This window comes from Seriola lalandi, unplaced genomic scaffold (assembly GCF_002814215.2).
Source record: "Seriola lalandi dorsalis isolate HSWRI2012SDOR001 ecotype SW California unplaced genomic scaffold, Sedor1 jcf7180002054257, whole genome shotgun sequence".
Taxonomy (NCBI): domain Eukaryota; kingdom Metazoa; phylum Chordata; class Actinopteri; order Carangiformes; family Carangidae; genus Seriola; species Seriola lalandi.
This window is the reverse complement of record NW_019524810.1, coordinates 571853-594193: the sequence shown is the minus strand read 5'-3', so window position 1 is coordinate 594193 and position 22341 is coordinate 571853. Positions and strand designations below refer to the sequence as shown.

The 22341-nt window shown below is 40.9% G+C and overlaps 1 protein-coding gene across 5 annotated transcripts in view; it reads right to left on the bottom strand.

Annotated features, from left to right (window-relative positions):
* Positions 1–310: 310 nt before the first annotated feature.
* The window catches only part of LOC111654066 (rho GTPase-activating protein 42), a 58251-nt gene continuing 36220 nt past the window's right edge, over positions 311–22341 (bottom strand). Inside the window, exons 5-25 of one of the 5 annotated variants that reach the window (XM_023404926.2) lie at positions 16152–16253; positions 15798–15908; positions 14385–14489; positions 13413–13542; positions 12957–13057; positions 12235–12344; positions 11512–11568; positions 9714–9792; positions 9354–9393; positions 8967–9029; positions 8727–8801; positions 7707–7791; positions 7457–7515; positions 6523–6628; positions 6104–6263; positions 5700–5850; positions 5049–5450; positions 4546–4702; positions 2753–2815; positions 2570–2649; positions 311–1716 (exon numbers count right to left, since the gene is read on the bottom strand). In XM_023404926.2, coding sequence (XP_023260694.1) covers positions 1628–1716; positions 2570–2649; positions 2753–2815; positions 4546–4702; positions 5049–5450; positions 5700–5850; positions 6104–6263; positions 6523–6628; positions 7457–7515; positions 7707–7791; positions 8727–8801; positions 8967–9029; positions 9354–9393; positions 9714–9792; positions 11512–11568; positions 12235–12344; positions 12957–13057; positions 13413–13542; positions 14385–14489; positions 15798–15908; positions 16152–16253 — 2325 coding nt within the window. In that variant the 3' untranslated portion in view covers positions 311–1627. Of the gene's footprint in view, positions 1717–2569; positions 2650–2752; positions 2816–4541; positions 4703–5048; positions 5451–5699; positions 5851–6103; positions 6264–6522; positions 6629–7456; positions 7516–7706; positions 7792–8726; positions 8802–8966; positions 9030–9353; positions 9394–9713; positions 9793–11511; positions 11569–12234; positions 12345–12956; positions 13058–13412; positions 13543–14384; positions 14490–15797; positions 15909–16151; positions 16254–22341 lie in introns of those variants that run through there. The other 4 variants (XM_023404927.2, XM_023404928.2, XM_023404929.2 and 1 more) reach the window with 4 other exon arrangements.

Genomic DNA, 22341 nt, shown 5'->3' with positions numbered 1-22341 from the left:
AAGCGGGACGTAACACATAAGTGCCATGGTAATGAAAATGTGCAATAAAAACAAATTTTCACAAAGGAAGGTATAGAAACTACATAACTACATTATCCGTCTGTCTAATCCTAGACTTTCTCAGTGATAAACACAACCATGTCTTAAAGTAGGGACACATGGAGACAAATACATTTCACCTTCCAACAGTCAGTCAGTTACGGGACTTTCTCACCATTCAGCCTGTTTTACATGTTGAATTTAGAGTTCCTTGCTGCAGTGAGCACAAAATATACTCACTAACTGTGACAAAGGATTTGGACCACAGGTCTAATAAATCACTCTGTTTATTTATAGACATGTTTTTGCACCTTCAAGACACAGTAGATGATTGCAAGGAAACAAGCTTGCCATATAAAAAAAAAAGAAGGGGGATGCCAAATGTTACATATTGAGGATGTGGATGTCATTTCCCTGATATGCTCCTCCAAATTCAGACTGTAAGGGAGTATTATTCCAGCATCACTGTTCAAGGCCATTTCACATTCTTAAAGATGTAAAAGAACATCCTGATCTTGGCAAGTGAGAGATCTCAAACAACTTTCCAAATAAATTTTTGGCCACCAGAGAAAGTTTTACTTTGGAGTAAACCTTCAGTTTGCAATAACTGAAGAACGAAAAGGTTGTGATTATTTTTTTTCTTTTAACTTTTCCTGAAATAATATCACTTTTTAGATGATTATGTACTTTGGAAATGTTGTGACAGTAATAGAAAATTAAATATTAAACAGCATCTTTACCATAATATAATCTGCTAAATGTCTAGTTGTCATTACTAGTACACCAGTGTACCAGTGAGTACAGTACCACAACAAGCATTAAAGGTGAAGGTTCCACCTCATGAACATTGCATTCATGACAGTATAAAAAAAACAAATTTTTACATATGGCAAATGTCTGATGTGATAATTTATAGTAATAAACAGTTACAAGAAGTAAATATTTTTGATTAGCAACTACAAAAGAAAATATGAGCATTAATGTACAGTACTGTACTGTGTAGCTAACCAGAAAGTGCACTGCAGCAGTGAGCAGGTTCAGTGGTTGAACAATGATCACAGGCCATAAACATGAAAGTTAAGGTGCAAACCCATTATGCTTTTTTTCTAATAGATTAGTTTAGTATCCTTACTTTAAATCACAGTTTGTTCAATGATAGTTAATACAAAATGTTTATGAAACTACAGATTTCCATTAAAAACTTGATGAAAGTGTTTTGTTGTTATAATGGGAAGTTAAAAGATAACATATTTCTGAGAATAAAACTTGTGAAATGGGATCTGATTGTCTTGTGATTTTGTAAGCAAATACTGGGACTAAAAAACACCAGTGCAGTCATTGGCTAAATATATTTACACCTGAATCTCTGCAGATTCCCCAGCATTTCACCATGAAGCCATTACACAAAAAGGAGGTACAATCCTGGACTTTTAACTTCTAGCACTGTAAAAGCAATTACTGCCCAACTTCATATCTGTTAGGAATGCATAAAATGCAGAATTAATAGTTACCAGCAACATTACAACAATCAATCACATCTTGTCTTTTTCCTTTCCATGGATGCCATGAAAAAGTTGTTCACCACCTGTTAGAAGAAGACGACATAATTCTCAGGGATTAAACCTGTTTTCCCCTCATATGTTGCTTGGAGCCAGCCTGGTTCAACAGAGGGATAGACTATAAAACAGAAAGGGAGAGAAATTACTGAGGTAAAAAAGAAGAGAGAACCAGATGCTTAATTTAAATTAATTTGAATTTATTTCCCAGGACTTAGTGAAGCGAAAGGAGCAAAAAAACAAAATCACAATAAATGTAGAAATAAAAGATGCTATAAGGCAGCTATAAACACTCATAGCAGATTGGGGAAGACTGGGGGTGAGACTGCTCTTTAAATTCAGTCCTCACAGAATGTTTTAGCAGGCTTGAAGGTGGGATCGCTTTGCTTAATCACACACATACAGCAGAGACCATAAAAACAACAAGAGATGTGCCAAAATTAAGAGGAACAGCTTTAATAATTATCACCGAAAATCATCTAGGATGTGGAGAAAAAAAAAGGCCTGTTAATACAGATAGCAATAAAAGTGCTCTGGCTGCTGGTAAATGGAAGGGAGCGTTTGTTGACGTTTTTGCGTTTGGCTGCTGGCTCTGCTGGTTGTGTTAACAGGGAACAGGCACTGGTTCCTTCCATCACTAGGTTACAGTGACCTGCTTGCACTGGTTGTGGGCCAAGTCATATCTTCATGGAAAAAGCATGAGGTAATAAAAAATCCTGGGACTGTTTGGTCTTTAGTAATGCATATGGGGGTGTCACACTAAGAGCAAAATTATTTTATGCCTCCCCATAACACTGGGAATTAGCCAAGTGCTTGCTGTGTGCTGCCAGTGCGCAACAGACTGTGTGTGTGTACACTGTTTAAACATGCAATCAGCCTACGCAAGGAGGCATGTGTGCTGCTGCGAGCACTGCTGCAGCAAAGTAGCTATCAGCTGAAGCATATAATGTTTGTCTTGTTCTGGCTCGACTCACCATTTGAGAAGTGCGCCCCCTGGGGGAAGCTGAGCTCGTGGCTGTGCTCTGCTTCACAGGAATACATGGCCTTGGCATCTCTGTAAAGACAACAAACAAACAGGCAATGTCATGGCAGAACTGGGATGAGAGAGTGATTAATTGGGCGAACCTGTTGAAGATGGTGTCACGTTTTTACTGCACCTTCCGACTGGAACGGATTGTGGGGAGGAGGCATTTTCAAAAAGCAGTGCTCTGGCAGCAACCCTGCAACAATAAGAAAAACAATGGAGTTGACTGCACTCGATTGTATCAAGATAAACAGCTGAAAAACAAAAATATTTGGTAAATGATTTCATCCACAGAAAAATGTGTCCTGTGATCGGATGATTTGTAATTTGTAAATATTAGTGTAATCTAGTTTAATATATCATTGCCTATAACAGGGGTTTTCAACCGGTGGTCCGAGGCCTCCTGGTTGACGGTGTAGGCATTGCAGGTGGTCCCTGATCCTGCATTTAATCATGTCGTTTCACTGAGGAAATCCTTGTTTGTTTTTCTTATTTCAATTTCTAAACACCTTTCTATGTATTAATTATTGTTTGTGAATAATCAAATTCATGCAAATACATAAAATTCTGAAAAGTGACTTTCAGGATTAAAATCATGACCATCCGGTATATCCTTGGTAGCCTGTGCTTTAATGTTAAAATGCGTCCCTTGTATCACGTTTGTATGCATAACATGCAGATTTGTGCCGAAAAATATTAAAGAGTTACTAAGCCGATGAAAAAGCTGTTTTGCAAGTTTCCGTGAATAGTAACAGTTAGTATCTAAAGGGTCTGTCAAACATGTAAGAAATAAATCTATCCTAAACCCCTTTCTTCACATTCCACTGTGAGAGACTCCTCAGGTGGTTCTGAGTCACAATCTGCTAAAAACTCAATAAAGTCAGCAGTGTTGCCTCGGAGAGAAATTCAAGCCAATCTGACCTTTTCTGACCAGAACAAGTCTGTCCACTTTCTCTCGGCCTTGCCAGCATTTCTCATTGTTGAGAATAATGTGAAAGGCGTAACGATACAATGCTGGAGGTTTCCTTCCTCCGGGCAGGGTAAGCTTCAGCACAGAGCTAAACTGAGTTAAGCTATATAACGAGGCTGCTCTTGACCCCGTGCACGACAACCTCAGAGTCAAGGGGGACAGCACAGCCTTGGGCGAGCTGGGTGGGTGCTATACAAGGACACTGCTTGAGATACCATGTGACCGGCTTTCAGACATGACAAGTCAAACAATCTATTTGTCCCAAGAGAACAAGCGCAGACTGCTGCTGGGTCACATCAACCCCAGAGCAGAGTGTAATTAAAGCCGGCTCTCCCACCACAGAGGAAAAGACATAAATCTCCTAACACATACTTATGTGATCTGAGAGACCTCTCAATGCTCAGTGCTCATAAACAGACGAAGGAGGAGGCTGACGACTCAGAGGGGAGAGACAGAGAGAGGGAGGAAGAGACACACACACACACTCGCACGCACACACACACAAACACGCACGCACACAAACACGCACGCAAGCACACACACACACACACACACACACACACACACACACACACACACACACACACACACACACACACACTAGTGGATAAATGGTCATTACATTTTCCATGAGCCAAGGCAACAGCTTTAAATCACTTGTTTTCTCAGCCCAAAACCCAAATGTATTAGATTTATAATTGAAACCAGTAATTCTTTGGTATTTTTGCTTGATGGATAACTACTATTCATCAATAATCGGAATTGTTGTGAATTTTCTGCCAGTTGGCTGATTGATTATTCCACTAATTGTTTTGCCACTGGGTTTTAGATGAGTAATAATGAATAATAAGTCATAAGATTTCGTAGATGGTGTCACACTGCAATTGATATCATCATTAGTATTAGAAGCAATAATTCATAATGAGCAAAGTGATTAGCCTTTTGTAAATCATTACACTGAGCCAGGTCTTTGGTAGCCATTGCTGGCGGAGGTGTCCATCCTGCGGCGGATCACTTGTTTTGGTGGCAGGTCTGGGTGCTCAGTCGGCTTCAAACTCTCTTTGGGCTCCAGTGTTGACAGACTTTTGATAGATCCAGAGCAGCTCCTGTGGCCTTCAAGAAGAGATACGTATAATTACTACTAATAAATGACATACAGATACTTAAGTTTCACCCCCCCCCCCCAAACTGCACCAAGTAACTCAGGAAATGAGCCATGTAAATAATATTTTAATACTGCTGTTAAATTATGCTTAAACGAAGGGGGTCCTGTCAGTTTGTGAAAGCAATAAGTCTTGAAGGAATAAGTTATGAGAATAAAACTATTAAGTTTATGAATACGGTCCTGGAAATTACACTTTCATGATGCTACTTTCCACTTCATTCTCCACTGTGAAGGCAACAAAATCAATGAACTAATGACAGGGACCGCCGACTGATTACTTGATGATTATCCTACCTTCAGATATATGCAGTGATTTCAGGGAGGGAGCAGCGGAACGATTCAGCAGTGCTGGTCTGAGGTCAGTGCGGATGTGTGGGGCTTTTTTGGGTGCAGGAGACAGCCTGGGTGCTGTACTGACTGAGGACAAGCTGAGAGCATCCTCTGACTCTCCATCTGTACGACCTGCATCCTCCCTGGAGCTTGACTCGGGGCTGCTCACACACACCGTGCTCCTGGGGCCATTTGAGAGCTGCGATGGCGTTCTGCGGAGGTCCAGGAGCGACTTCTCCTTGACCTGAGCCGAGGAGGCTGTTTTGGAGGAGGTATTTTGCTCAGAGGAGTGCGAGGACAGAGACTCCATGCTGCCCATGGGGGTGCTGCTTGGACTGCTGCTGAAAGTGTCACCTATGCAGGGACCAGAGTAGAGGCATGCAAAGCCCCCATTAAAATCTGCTGAGTGAGGAAGTGATTGCGGTTCTTTTATGGCTTAAATGAAAATTCCTTTTTTCTGAAGAGAGAATATTAATTCGGCTTTTGATTTAAGCTAGCATGGTGTGAATCCTTCAGAAATTATGCAGATTGCAGAGAAATATTAAAGGCCACTGACAGATTTTGGCAAATTATGGTGCGATGGCCTCCTGTGGTAATCACTGCTTTGGTACTCACTTTCTGCATCTGCCAGGCACAGCGTTGGGGTGTAGATGCTGCGGGGCTTTCTGGGCCCCGTGGACAGACAGATGGCCCTGCTCCTGCGAGAGCCAGGTCGGCTCTGGGGTTGCGGCAGGGGCACATTGGGGTCCGGAGGTTGGTGGAAGATCTGGAAGTCCAGGCAAAAACACTGATTACTCCCTACACTAAACAACAATCAGTGTATTTCCAATACAGGCTGTATTTCAACTGGGTATTTGAAGTTTGTTACTGATGTTTTTTGGCTGGAGGAAATGACGATCTGTCTCATGACACCCGAGAATTTTGCGAAGCATTTTCACACTGAGGTAGCATCCCTTTCTATCTCTGGTTGCCTTAAATCCGCTGCAAGGCGTAATGCAATATATGTGTGTGTGTATTACCTTGTTGAAGTTCTCGATAAGTATTTCCACCACAATGTTCTGGAACTTGATGTTCATCATGGCGGCCACAGTCTCCTCTTGTGACCGCATCAGGGTGGGCCCAAAGATGACACCCAGGTTGGACACTGTCATCAGGTTGTACTGGCTTTGTGTGGAAACGCTGCAGGCAGAGGACATGGGCATTACATACAGCTTAGTGAAAGACACTGTCCTCTGCTGACACATATAATGCAAACTCTTTACCATGTGGTGACAGTTTTATTCTTTACCAGATACTGACAGTTTTAGGGGCACTGACAAACGCATTAAGATGTCCACGTACTGTGAAGACAATATAATAAGTCACAGCAATTTTTATTGTCTCTCATCGAGCTGCACTTCTTTCAAGGCTGTAACTGAGGCACTGCAGAATCACGTACGTGACAAGGTGTTTTATTAGTAGCTCCAGCATTTGCTTGTTCCTCTCGGGCAGCTTATGAACCAAGGCATGGACAGCACACACCCTGTAGTTCTGGTCATCTGACTCTGAGAAAAGACAAACGGATGTAAAATAATCAGGATGGTGATATACTAACACAAGAAATACCAAGCTGAATTTTTTAAGTGGACATATTTTAGATCCCTCCAATAAGTATTACAGTGACTGTGATAACAGAGCAGAATATTCTATATTAACTAACTACAATGCCACTGTAATATCTGACCTTTAACATTAGATTGTATCAAATCGAACCTGTGGATAATAGAACATTTCTACTTCAAACTGTGATGGGGGACACACACACACACACACACACACACACACACACATTAAATTTTCAGATTAAACATGAGGCACTATACCCAGAGGTGCAGAGAGAAGCGAATGAGCACAGATTAAACCAATTGAATTTCTCAGTTTGACATGACACAAGCAAAGTGATGCACATGGCATGTTGCCGTTGTCTGAGATGGAAACGGTTTAATTGGTTCAATCTCTGCTTGTTTGATTTTCCCACTGTCAGTGCCTGGATGTAGTTCCCACAAAGCTGTCTCCTTTTAAATGACTAAATTCGAAATGTGGTTCAGTTCAAAGTCTGTTCCTCTTTAAAAGGTTGGATACAAATGAACAATATGTTTGACAAATTCAATCTGATCAAAGCATTTTCAAATTCAAACGTGCTGTCTTCTGGCACAAATACAATTTACCCACAGACATCCTTGATTAAAAACAACATTTTCTAAAGTAAACAGATGTGCCTGCTTCATTAGTGGCCTGCCAACTTAAGAATCTGTCTTTCATGGGTAATAACTAAAGCAAATAGAGAAGCTGGTGAAATATATTATCAATGTTATTAACATTTCATAACTTACTGACAGCCAGGATAAAATCTTTGTGGAGCTTGAAGGTCATTAGAGGCTCAGAGAGACACCTGGTGAATAAAAAGAACAGTTTCCATTTATTTCCTGAGTGACATGGGTCTTTTGAATGCAGCCACCTTCCTCTGTGAGTCAGTGGCAGCACTAAATGCATGACTAACACCGGGGAGGTTTCAAAGAAACATTATGGAGGTAATGATGATTCCTGGCAGGTAAGGACACGCAGCTGGCGGGGCGAGCTGACCTGAGGTAATTCTTCAGACCACTGGTGATAGTTTTGTTGTCCCACGTCTCCGGATCCAGGTCCATATCCACAGATGCCTTGGATGCTATTGGAAACACATTTTGTTTTTTATATCACCACAAGGATTAAGCTGTAAACTGCCCAAAGGAAAACCAATACAAACTGACATGGCCTGATAGGCAGCTTAAATAAGCAGTAAAAATACTGACTGTCTTTCTTGTGTAAAGGCAGTGAAGAGGAGAATCTGAAATAGACATGAGGGTATATGTGTGGTGTCTCACAGAGATGGAGATCAAGTTTTAGAGTCCATTCGGACATTTCCTGTTCAAATGCATGAAACAGGATTACCTTGGGTTATCTAATCAGGTAATGACAGATGGCTGTTACTCTGTCACACCACAAGGAGGACCTCTTTCCTCACTCTACAGGGTCACAGCATGTTTCCTTGCTGAAAATAAAGCTCTAGATTCAACCTGAGATGATGGTACAAAAATGAGCCATTTACACTACAGATGTAAAAACTCTGAAAAGAGAAAATGATTTCTTCAGACATTTAGGATTTGCAGAATTATCTCTCTGACTGTTTTGCTACATGGCATGTGAGAATGTCATTGATTGATTGAACTACAGTAAAAATACATACAATCCACAAAACACACCACACCATTAAAAACATACAATTAGCAGGTAGCAGCAGATCAGCAGGTTATATAAATACCAGAGAGCAAATCATACAATAATAACAATAACAAGACAAGTAACAGCACGTAATCCTGATGCAGTCATGTGTTGTTCAATGCCTGTAAGGCATAGGGAATAAAAGACTTATTGGATATGTTTTGGCTGGCTTGGGGCCCTGAATCAACCTCTGAGTGTAGTGGGTGTGAGGTATCTGAAATTACATGTTTAGCCATCCTTAATTATATACAGGCTCCAGTCCCTTAACACATTAGGAGTGTCTATACTACAAAGCTGTGAGAGGGAACATATATGTTTTTTGCTGTTATCAGGGATACTTACAAAAGACTGTGGTCATTAGCCTCTGCACTTTGGAGTTGACCCCTCCAATTCTGTACAGCCCCATTGTAGTTATACCTGCAGGACAATGGAAATGAAAGAAGTGGAACATGGAACAAAGATTTGCGATGCAACGTGTTGCCATGTCCATTAGTGAATGAAGCCCATTGTTATTCATAATCACAGCCAGACTGTGATCAAGGTGTTTGACGGATGAAAGCTGAGAGATTTAAACGGCCTCACCTCTCATCTCCACCAGGTCAATGCATTTCCTTACAAAGTTAAATCCCGCCTCATTAAGAAATGCTGTAATACAACAGGAGAATAGGATTGACACGTCAGTTACCGTCTGGGTTAACCATGCATCATGCAGGAATAATAAGCTCTCCCCGTGCTTGTGCTCTGACTAATAAGATACAACCCTTGTGCTGGAAGGCTGCTGCTATGTCAGCTGAGTGGGTGCATGTCAAGTAATTGTGTTAATGAACAGACATAGCTATAGGTAATAAAGTATGTATTTGATATGTCAGTGTTGGGGATTTTATCTCAAGTCTTACAAAGCTGATTTTAAACTGATAATAGAGGTTTGGAAAGATTAAAAAAAAAAAAAAAAAAAAAAAACACACTTACTCTCTTCCTTTTTGCTTAATATGGCTGGCAAGTTGTAAATCTAGAGAGAGGTTACAAAAGTCATTATTAATCATTTGCTTCAAAACTCAACAAAATTCCAGAAAGAGGAGAATTATGTCACCCAGTTTCTTTCCCCAGTGCTCCTGGACTGTTCTATTATTAGCACAAGTGGAGGGTGAGGTCATGGTTTCTTAAGACAACCTAAACTGAAGCCACCAGAAGAGGGTGCCAGTGACAAATAAATCCGTTTTGGTACTGTTTTCCTTTCAAACAAACAAGCAAAAAAGAAAAAACGCCTTGGCCAAACAGCAGCCAGCACAAAAATGAATATTTCAAAGACAAACAGGCAGAGTCCCTCACCGGCTCCTTGCCATCCATGGCCTCCAGCCACAGTCTTCTGTTGGACTCTGACAGTGCCTGCAGTGTCATAACGCCATGCCTGGAAAGATTTCAGAGAAAAACTGGTCTAAGTCTGATCTCATTGCCTTGGGGGCTCTGGACAGACCATGTTTACGCTGGCTGAGACCACTATAAAAGGACTACTGTGACTAAAATAGCATGTGTGCAAATGCTTGACATCAAATATGTGCCCCTGGTTGGCTCGGTGCTTCACATTCCACACCCAATTAAAAGCTACATGTGCTTAGCATTAGAGTGATTAATTCTTTTGCACCCAACATGCATGTACCTTTATCTCCTCTGTGTTTTACAGCACAGCAGCTCCTCTCACCCAACTATGTGCTTCATAGCTTGAAATTGGTCTAAGCATGATCTGCATTTAATTTGTAGCACTGCTTCAGTTAGCATTAACAAGTTGATACAACATTATCTGATGACACCGGCAAACAGAAAAATGTAACCCCACCCAGTAGTGAAAGTTAGTACTAGCATGGAGCCATGTCAGGTTGCATGTGTTACAATTATTGTGTCATTTCAACCAAATTACAAAAACATTTTTAAACTAACCTCTAGAGGTATTTTGCCATGCAGACAGTTTTGAATTTATTTAGCCAGGTTTTCAGATATCTGTCCCCAATGTCTATGGCCTTCACCCCAATACAGTGGATGTGTAAAAAAAACCTGTGTATTTATGATGCTCACAATATTAAAAACATCTAAAAGATTCAAAAGCAACATCTCTTTCCACAACTAGTGACCCCATTACTCTATCCCATATAACAACCTTTTATCACCTTTCATTGAAAGTACTTCCCGCTGAAGTCTGTGTGACAGCTGTTGACAGGCCAGCGGATCATCCAGAGTATCGGGGACACTCTTTTGTGAAAGACATGCTGCTGTTGATTTTCTAAATAATGTTTTTTCATTGCTTTCAGCACCTCAAATGAAATACTGTTCATTGGGGAGAAGGCAGACGTTTCAGAGATGGAGATCTCAGAATCTCGGCAAATAAATTAAAGCTATTCGCATGACTAAATAAGCTTTTTAGTAATTTGGGTGAACAAACCCTTTAAAAATTAGCTACTGAGTTGATTGGCCTGCTTCTGACTGGGCTATAGGTATTAGAGCATGTTTATTATAATGAGGATGAATGGATGAGCTTGAAGCTGAGTGGAGCTTGGCCCACATTGTCCTTGTGGTTGGAACAAGCACCTTGGGGCATCACCGTTTATGATAAATGAGTTGTCCTGCAAATAAACTGCAGTTATTGTCCATGCTCAGCAACACTCACCGAGGGTGAGCAGTGCCAGCCCTGCTGGTGCATTGCAACAATAAGCCCCAGTGATGAGCTAAGTCTATATTCTGAGGTATACCTCACAATAATGAGCTCATATCAAGCTTTCTTGAATGAGGTGTTGTGATCTTTGGACAATCCAGTAAAACATTACATAGAAATCAGTTGTGAATCTTCCCATACAGCAAAAAGATTTCACCCCTAAAAGAGAGGCAAACTGATCAAACGATTGTCGTAGATCAACAAATCATTTGAGTAATTGCAGACGAGTTCAAATAATTTAACAATATGTCTGTATCCTTTAGCCCATATTGACTAAGTGGTGTCTGATTGTGTGAAGTGGTAAGAAGGCAACAGTATTTCATTAGAAGGTTTGGATTTGAGATTGAGTGAATGATACGATTAGCAGAACACATGCAGCACATGCAACTGCACTGAAAGGGCAGCACTGGTCAGTTCACATACCGGACTTTACAGAAAAACTGAAGTGGTCTGAAAAGAGTTCCACGATAGATGTCATTTCTACATTGACATGAACACAGAGAAAAGACGGAATTGGTTCAAAAATGGGGTAAATATCGACGTTGCAGACATACAACAAACAAGAGCTTGGTAGAGAGAGGACTTGAGGAACATGCAGGACACAAACAGAGCTGAAAACATGTAACACTGGTAAACACTGGAGTCTTTGAAGATGTTAATCAGACCTGAACAGCTCTTGCATGTTCAAACGCTGTGTATTCCCATGATAATCTGGGTTAAGTGCCAGAATCAGTCGGGTTCAATGGAACACAAAATGCATGAGAACAAAACATCTCACATGCACTGCATCAATCCAAAACTATGTTAGTCGTAAAAATAGATAGATTGGATAGACCAAGAGTATTGCCATGGTAATGATCATAATATAGGAGTGGGTTTATTCTATTGATATTATGCACTATATCAAGTTCAAATGGAATAAATAATAGCATACTAATGTGTGGATGCTGAATCATTTGTAATATTCTTATGAATGATTTTTCAAATACACCCCTAACTAGTCCTAACTAGTGATGAAAAACAAATAGGAGTGGAAAACAAAGGTGGCAGCAATAGCATTAAATATCATGTTTTGTGTATGTTTTCAGTCCACGTTAAGTGAGAAGACATTTTGGGGACACGGAGAAGATTCAGACAGTCACAGACCTCTCCACCACTTCGATATCAAAGCAGAAACGCTTGTCGATGGAGTCTGTTTTCCTCCGAATGCAGGACTTGAGTTTGAACATCTCTGGCTGGTTCAGGACAAGACCATTCTAAAATAAAAAAACACCTTACATTAATACATATAAACCAAGATGGAAAATAGAAATATGACTGTAGTTCTTAAGGCTTGATCTCTAACTCTGCTGATACAAGTCTAAAAACAGTAATATGATCATTTGACTGGTTCAAGCAAAAGCCTGTAGGATGGTGGCAATTGGTTGATCTGCTACGCAAAGTATGAAATAATTCTAACTTCATTATTTGATCTGCATGAAGTTTCCTCTCATTAATAAACATAAATGCTTGTGCATGAAGTGAATCCGTTCCGTTGACATTCTCTGTTCAAGGGTTATTTTCATTCCTTGAGTTGCCTTTTCTTGTTATTTGTGGATTTTGTTATCTTTGAACCATTTTTGTCCGCCTTGAGTTAACAAGTCTTTTGTTTTCTGTGCCCAATTTGCAGCTCTGTCATCTTGACTTTTTTTTTTTTCCTCTCTTTATTCCCTCTGGGGTGACACACTCTTATAAACCTCAACGGGTTTCTTTTGTTTCACCCACAGATTAAACTTGCTCAGTCTTTTCTCAGCTTGTATCATTTGCGTGTGCAACTACTCTAAACTAAACTGAACTAAGCTGAACTAAGCTAAAACAGATAAAGCTACCTGTTTCCCGGCCGACTTATTCTCAGTGTTGCTCATGGTAAAGGTCTTGCTGCCTTTCTCGTACGTGCAGTAGTGACGTGTCCAAGTGCATCCCAGGGGACCTAGGACAGAAAGCCAAAAATATTTTCCTCTGAATCTCAGGTTTCTGGAGAGACTTCTGAAAATCAATTTGCAATTAAACAATGATAAATCAAAAGTTGTTTATCGCTGCTGATAAAAATCTACCATTTGTGGTACCCCCATCCCACACCCCCCCCCTTGTTTGAGAGCACATCAAAGTGAATCTGTAAACAGGATGAATTATGAGCTCTGTGTCCGAGGATCTGTTCTGCAGAGGCCTGGGAGAACTCAAGACATGTTTATGGTGATGGATGTAAAACCATGCACTTATAAGTGAGGCGCGGGGGAGAGTGTGAGAGGGCCTGGCTGGCGGGGAGCCCAGCTTGAAAGACTCACGTTTCTCCTGGACGTACAGGAAGCCTTCCATCGTCCACTGGCCCGGGGGTTTATAGTCCTGATCTGCAGACCTTATCCTCTTCATCAGCTTCTCCACTTCCTGCTTGGTGCTCACAAAGTTGTTTCGTGTCTGTGTGGAAAATGTCGGTTTGCGTTATCATTGTATTAACAGATGACATGTTGTGTACTGTTTTTTTCTCATCCAAAAAAAAAACAAAATAACAAAAAAAAAAACGTATTTTGCCTCCAACAATGAATGAAGGCAAAGTGTCAAACAACTGACAAGTGCTTCGTATTTGTGCAGCTGTATGAAAACACCTGAGAAAAAGAATAACACATTGGGAAACCATTTGGAAATACAGACATGGCATCTTATTCAAACACATTACACTTATATTGGAAAAAAGTACTTGAGCTGATCCCGCATTAGGACAGAGACTCAGTTTTTAATGCTGCCAGACATCCTCCCTTTTTTTTCTTTTTTCTTTTTTTCTTTTGGTGTCAAAAAGTAAAGCATGAGGCTGTTTCATATCACCTAGTGGAGAGAAGCTGAGACAGCCTCGCCTTCACCAGCTCCTTTTAGAGCTCTCTGCACCTGAAGACATGGAGAGAGGGCTATGGTGTAGAAATTGTCAGGGCAGTGGTGCTGACATTTTGGGTCAGAGTGAAATTTGGGCCCTCAGGCTACAAGTGGTGAGGTCACGGCGATGGAAGGAGGGCACACGGCACCAGCTGCAGTTTTACTTCAAACCCTGACTATTTTTGACACAGTAACATTAAATGGCCAGCAGTAACTGCCTGCAACACAACTCTGAAAATATCGATCCTCTGTGCAGCAAAAGAATCTCATTTAATCACACAGCTATCCATTTGTGAAAAGCCTGCTTGTTATATCAGGGTATGATAAGCTGCAGAATCTGATTACGTGGCTGGTTGCCTTTGTGTGTGCAACCCTGAGGTGTTGAGACTTACGTTCTGTAGGTTGAACTGGAGCTGCTGTTTGTACGGCTCAAATTCGTGAGCCAGCTCATATCCTTCATGGTAGAATGTAAACAAGCCCTGAAGAAAGGACAGGAGCTGGGGAGGAACAATATTTAAGAGTGATTTACGGAATTAATAAACAATATAGAGCTTGACAACCTATTCACGCAAGGAAAGCACATATCTAAAAGGTATATGCTGCAGCATGAAATATCTTGAACACAAGAAAAAATCTAACCAAATCAAATCAAACAATTATTTATTTATTTTTTTTATCTATAAAACATTTTTGTTTTTTTAGTTTTTCATGGATTTAATTATATCGCTGTCATCTAAAAAATATGTAATTTGCTTTAATTGTGTGCTGTCAAACACCCATTTGGAGTAAAACTCTACTTATAATATACATATTGCGCTGTCAGTAAAAAAAACTAATTAACTAATATTAATTTTACCAAAGGAAAAAAATGCACATCAATTAAATGAATATTGCACATAAGATGAAGGAGAAAAAAAGGAAAGTTTTAGAAAGTTGTGGTTTTTATGGCTGACAGATATTGATCTTATTTTCTGTATAACACAAAAACATCCTTGACCATTGCGTAAAAAGCACTGTCAGTATTGCTGGAGGAAAAAAACAGATCCCATCTCTAGCATAGAGGATCCCGCATACATAGGGCTGCTTTCAGTCAAATCCTCAGACAAACCACTGATTTGATTTCTAGGATGAGGGCTGGTATATCAAATGTTCAAGGATGAACCGTCTTATCTGTGCCCAGATTCATCACAGGCAAGGCTGAGCCTTGTCATTTTTTTCCCTGCACTACCTGGGCCTGGAGATTTACATTTGTGGCCTGGGTTCTGGCTGAGCTGCCAATGGATGTAAATAAACAGGAGTGGGGGCTTTTAAAACAAACCACTTTGCTCCCATCTCACGTTCCCAGACATTTAACACCTTGGGAACTTAATGTTTCCCGGTAACTTCTCTACTAAACATGTTAGACTCCAGATATCTGTAAGGTGGGGGCTTTTATAGAGCCTTTGATTTGCACTTGCACTTTGTCTCATTTTGACAACAGCCACTTTATTTAATTTTACTCACTAGCTTCCCCAAATGGATTGACCATATTACAGACCATTTGTGATGAAGATGACAAATGTGTGGAATATAGAAACACAGATATATACCTGTGAGAGATGTATAATTGTGCCTGTCTTTACTCAGGAGAAGATAGCAGACATTTAAAAAGCCACTTTCGTCAGTAATACGTACAAATATGTCATTTTGACTATATGTCACTTACACTAATCTTTTACTAAAAAGGCAAAGCAATTACTGCATCTTCAATATGTGTTCAACGCCAGCTGAGCACAGAAATATGTAAAAACTGATACTTCTCTTACCGGCTCAACAAACTCGAATTTCTTCTTTTCTTGCACTTCTTGTATTTTGAAAACGTACTCAAGGGACGCATCATAAAAGAGCTGCCTCTCCTTATCAATCTGTGTGTCAGCCTGAGAATGAACAAACAAACCAGGGTTAGCGCCGTAACAAAGACAGGGGTCAAGCTGGGAGAGCACTGTGTGGTCAGAGAGTTAATGCTTACCTCACCACCTGGAGACCGTGTGTGCTTAGAGAGGTAATGAGCAAAGACCGGCGCACAAACAATAGCTTTATTTTTAGGAGACACTCGGCCAGCCATAAAAGAGCATTATTCAAAAACCTGTTGGGGATGAGGAAATTTGTTTTGGACTTACCTCCTGCAGATATGCCTCCTTCTTTTTGGATGACAAGTTGAGGTGTCTCTCAAGTGTGGAGTAGTATTTCTCTGTCTCCTTATCGAATTTCTTCTTCCCCTCCTAAAAAAGGTCCACAAGACACATGAAAGGCTTTATTTAACATGTGTCATGTATTCTTGGTGTGGTGGGGGTGTGTGATTGAATTGCCACTAGGTGGAGGTCTAACTGCATTTTCACATGCCGTTTGCCACATGTCATTTAAAATTTCTGTTAATAGATTATTACAGGCCATAAAAGTGGCATATGACCGTGTAATGACGGGTAGACAGTGTCGGCATGGTCAATAAGGACTGTGCATTATAAATATGGCTTCTGAGAAATATACCCTATTATTCTCACACTGCCCCTGATGCCTGATGCGGATGTAAGTTCACAGCAAAAAACACATAACGTAAATCATCAATAGCATAATGCAATTGGCACCGTCACAGACAGGACATGGTGTTTGCATTTTCCTCCTTTGTTATGCTCCACCTGCAAGGACAAGTCAAGCTGTTTAGTCATGAGTCCCAGGATTCAAACAGTGTCCCAGAAGGCTGTGAGGAGGGAACAGGAAATGGGCTTTTCATGCCAGATGCCCATCTATAAAGCATATGGACTAAGAGATTGAAAACTTCACAGAAAAAAGATCCACTTCACAGGCATTAATCAAACTCTGCCCGAGCAGAGAGAACCTGTCTGTGTGAGGGCATTCAAGTGTCGCATCTGCAAGTCTGACCTCTAAACGAAGCTTTGCCCACTTAATGCCCATCTCGCTACGCAAACATTCATAAAGTGGCTAGTGGAGGGACGATTTTTGGGAGGAGGGGGGAGTGGCTGTGAGGAAACAGCCACTGTAACCAGATTCTGCTTGTTTGTTTTCATTTCCACGGCCCTGAAATTTAGCAAGTCTAATCTACTGGCTACTGATATGACCTAGAACAGTGTTCTGCCTCAGCAACCCCCACAGCATTTAAACTCACTGGAGGAATTTACCACAAGACACTGTAACCCTCGTACATAACTATTACAAATACAGCACAAAAATCAATAGATAATTTCATGTAGTAGCATCTTATTTCCATCTTTCTTGTCATGCCTGACCCACGAATGATCTTTTCAGTAGTGGGAGAAAAAAAATCAATTGTGCATATACTCCAGATTCAGAATGAAAGAGAAAATAAACAGGTGGATAGCAAAATAAACATATGATTAAATATGATATCAAGCTGACGGGAAATAAATTTCCCTGAAGGATCGAGTTTTGTTTTTTTTTTGGATTAGAAAACAAAAGGGAGCTGACTATCTGCCACTGTGAGTGCTGTTGACGTGACATTATTTTTTGAGCAACGCATACAACTGGAGCCACACACACACACACAAACACAAACACACTGGGGATCACATTAAATTATGAGCTTTAGGTTTAGCTGAGCCCCGCAGTCACAGCAGGAATCACCCAGCACTGCTGACCAGTGTGAGCGTGCCAGAAGAAAAAAAAAAAACCTCCTCTGTACGTCTGGACTAACTCTTTCACACTTACAAAGAGCGTGTAGTGACTCAGAGCTGCAGTGAATCTGTGAGGCAGAGCCAGCCTGATTAAGTCACACAAAGTGCCCTGCTTCTTTTCTTTTTTTCCTTTTTTGTTGATGCAGGCAGGACTTGTACAAACTGGTGCTACCGTAATGATACCCTAGCAGAACGCCAGGTGTTTGTTGGTTTGTCCATGTGTTGAGCGCATGTTTGTGCAACCAGAGTGGAATATGAGCGATCTAAATTGCAAAGACTGTCCCAGAGAAGGGGGTTGCAGTGCAGGCGAAAGGCTTTGAAGACCCAACATGTGGTGGCGGAGGACACAGATGTGGATAGATATGTACCTTGAAGGTGGGAGCGTCTGATACAAACTAGTGCCAGCACCCCAGTGTAATCAGCTGGCTGGGAATGGATAAAGCCAAAGCACTTCCCAACACTATGTGGTGCACAAAACACACATGAACTTACCACTTGGGAGATTTCCTCATCTGATTGCTTTGTTCGCCCTCATGAATAAATCAGATGCAGGAAGAGAATATTCTGATGCAGATTCCTCTGTAGTAGAATTTCTAACTGGCAAGTCTCATGTTGCTGATAAGAGCGCTTTGATGCCAGCTGTAGTATGGGTGAGTTTACTAATTGCTGTTATATTATTGCGGAGAGAAAAACTGCAGGCGGCTTTTACTTCTGGTCATCAGGTGAACTCAGTTTGTGAGAGAAAAAAAGATGCTGAGAATCGACATCAAGGCGGCAGAAGGAACACTTGGGCACGAGCAGTGCAACGCCAGTTTTGACACTGGCCCTAATGATCCTCAGGGCCATCATTTCTGAGCCTCATCACCATGGTAACAGATGTAAGCGGCAAGGGAGGTCGAATGTGTCTCTGTGTGTGTGTGTGTGTGTATAGAGTAAAGAACCCCAGATATCATCACACTACATTTCCTCACTCCTGTCCAACACCCCGGAATAATACAAACATCAGTGGCTAGCAAGGCATCACATGCAGCATATTTCACCACATGTTCATTTTAAATGGATTCTCTAAGCACTGACATGAAAGGGAGAACTCTGCAACATATCTCTATCAGCTCATTAGAGGCATCTAATTGGAGCAGGGGTCCAGAATGGTGATTAAATAGCAATGACCGGGTTATTTTGATGCTCCACCACACACGAGCTGGTCTCGCTTCCACAGGGGAGGCAGAGAGAACAGAAGGCTTCACTTTGAGTTCAGTCACTTCACTTCAGAGCCAAGAATGTCTCCTTCCTTACCTGGAATCCCACTTCCTGTGGAGACATCACAGACAGCGAGACGTTGGCCAATTAATATGAAATAATTGCAAACATCTGCTTCTGAGGAGTTGAAAAACAAATACACTGACTTCTTTACAGGCCATATTTAGTGTGTGTGTATGTGTGTGTGTGGCAACTGCAAACTATTAGTCTAAAGTCTACCGAAAATCTACCAGCACTTCAGTTCTCTCTGAGACATGATGCAATAAATCTAAAATAACAAAAATAAGAGCGCTAAGGCTCCATATACTGTGCACACTCTGCAGGTAAACAGTGATATTTCCTTTGTATGTGATCTCAGAGTAACTCTTAAAAGGTCTGAGCAAAGCTGCAAGGAGAAAAAAAAAAAATGAAGCTGGTATCTTCATAAGACGAATCTTCAAAAGATCCTTTATTATTACGGAATGAAAAAGTCTTTTGACAAGCTCTGCATAAATATAGGCCTATACTGTATACTACAGGGATCCCTTAGGCTCCTTCCTGTCAAGATCAAGCTAAACCTTGCTCTCACCACCTAACTGGAGTGATAATGAGTGGGAAGACACAGTTTGAGTCATCGGGAAGTTTGGAACTCCTTGTTAAGATTGTACATCTGATGATTATTTATTTTGGACTATGCCACTGATTAGTGCTGCCCATGACTAAGTCTATGACTAAGGAGCTCCCTCGGACCACCCTAATTATGTTCAACATAACAGGAAGTTATTTCGTGTTAGCATCGAGGCTATCTTCTCATAGATCTAGATTTTATAATAAGGGTCGCTTCTGAGTTTGTTTTGTTTTGTTACGCATTTGATTTCAGTGTCCATTCGAAATAGCTGCTGAAGCCAGCTCTGACGGACCAAGATGTCATTAGTTGGTGAACTTTAACTGCTGGCCCTGCTTGTGTTTATTCATCAAGATTGTTTTTTATGACAGATCTGCTTTATTAAACCCAAAGACACTGAAGACTGACAGGAGAGGTTCATCACAGAGAGAGGCGGACTGAAACATCAGCTCTCAGACTGATAAAAGGTTATTAGAGTAAAACTGTCCTGCCAATGTAAAAACAAACTGACATGAATACGTGAATTACGCAACAGTAAGATTAGTTATCCGGTCCTTTTTGAAGATTATGTGAAAATATAACAGCAGATAAAGAGTTAGAGGAATCATTTGTTTGTTTGTTTCTCATCTTATCATGCATTAATCATTTCAAAATTATACATCACAGTAATAATACAGAATACTCCTGAATTATCATACGCCCAGGCCCTTTCATTCAATTCTGGATGATGTTAGTGTTTGCATACAATCTAATATCTAATTTAAAACATATTGCTTATGAAAGAGGCAAGAAGCTGACATATTTACAGTGGATGGCTGCTGCCGTCAAACAGGTAAAAACCGACCTCTCAAGGTCTTCTCTGACTGCCTTGTGAAAATCTGGCGATCAGGAGAAAAAGTAATTACTTTCATTGTTTTAATGGTGTTTCTGCTTTCCTGGGTTAGGGCACAGTGGAGAATGATGGGACCGACACGAGAACAGTGGAAAGAAAAATCTTCATTTGCATTTTGTTGTTTTTGCAGCATAAAGTTTGAATGTTATCTGAAACGCTGCCATGTTCATTTTTTTTCTCTCACTATTATTATTATGTAAAGTGTTTTCAAAACCCAATGCAGTTTTCTTGTTTTATTGCAGTGTGCATTCCTTTGATTAATCAATAATAAATTAACTGGTGATCTGCTTTTGTGCAACGTGATTTGCATATCTCCAGGACATCACTTCCGTCTTTGATCATCTGGCATTTTAAATGGTTGGACTGGTGCCAGATTTCAGTATAGCTGGGGTAACTGCTGTGAAATGGGTGACTGTGGACACGGTCTATGACACATAAATAGTGTGAATATCTGTGGCCAGCAAACAATAACAAATTACAGTCATATCATCAGTTCCACTGAATTTTTTTGCCGCCCAAAACCTAAATTCCATTGTTTTTTTTGCAGCACAAATCAAGAGAGATGGGTAGAGGAAAAAGCATATTCATACAGGAGGTACTCACCAGGGCCTACTGACTCACCACAACATCCCAAGGTTAATGAAAGTAAATACTGTATACTGTACATATTCGTATGATTGAAAACTTTTAGTGCAGCCCACAGCTGGCAAACATATCCCCAAACCACTTTAATTGACCCCTTTACTCCACAGCGTCTTGGTTAGCATATTTGGGGATTTTGTATGAATGCAAATGTCATTTGTGCCTCTGGAGACCATAACCAGCCAAAAATCTTCTGATGTCTGTGCACCCTTTGTAGGACGAGGACAGCTCAAATTATCGGTGGCCATCTGACTCCCATCTGGGTCTGTTTGCACTAATTCTTCACACTCAGCTAGCTGGGGGGACCCCTATGGTGCCCCTAATGCTGAAGACCCTTGGAGGGAATATAATATTGTCAACATTTCAGAGAGCAGGAATGCCACCCACCAGTCACATACCACCCCACCTCACCCCCACCCCACGGTATTTTTTTGAGAAAGTGTCCCTGTGGTTTGTTTAAATTTCAAGATCTTAACAATCTGACATCTAACACACACACACACACACACACACACACACACAAAGGGTGTAGACCCAGCTTTAGGCAGTTTACCTCCAATGGCTTCAGTTTATGAGAAAAACATGTAACCCTTAGAACAGCAGGTCCTTGTGAAAGCTCAGGCCTCAGGTTGAGCCCTATGTTGTAGTAAATCAGTTAGTAAATTAGTGGATGAACAGAAGTCGACCATGTTGACGCAGTGACAGCAAACTCAATATGTACAGTGCACTGAAACCAGGACAGGATTTCATTCCGTATTTCAGTTCTGAGAGTGTTGTTCTTTCCCTGGGAAGTTATCGGCTTTCAGTTCACATAAAATACATCTGAAACATACAAAAAAAAAAAGAAGTGCTACAATAATTTCAGTTCTACATCCCGCTCCAGCAGTCAGCACATATGGTAAGTCCTATGTTCCAGTGAAAATGAAAGACTGTTTGGATTTCACGATGAGTATTTGTTGTAGACTGAGCAAAGTTTGGGGGTTTTTTATTCCAAAGCATTTAGTTCAGCCTTGTGTGAAGCAGACTGTGCCTAATATGTCCTGTAGTGCTGCAGTCAATCTGCTGGTGTGTTATGGCCATGAAAAAGTGTTGTGCTTGTGCCTAGGAAGCTGATACACTGGTACGTAACCTCAGTGGGATTACTCACAGTATACCCAAATAAGGCAAGAGCTCCCCATTTGTCCATCTGACGTTCTCAGACATGAAGCACAGTAACTACAAGGGTCAGACAGCCTGCAGATCTCTCCAGATTCTCGGAACAG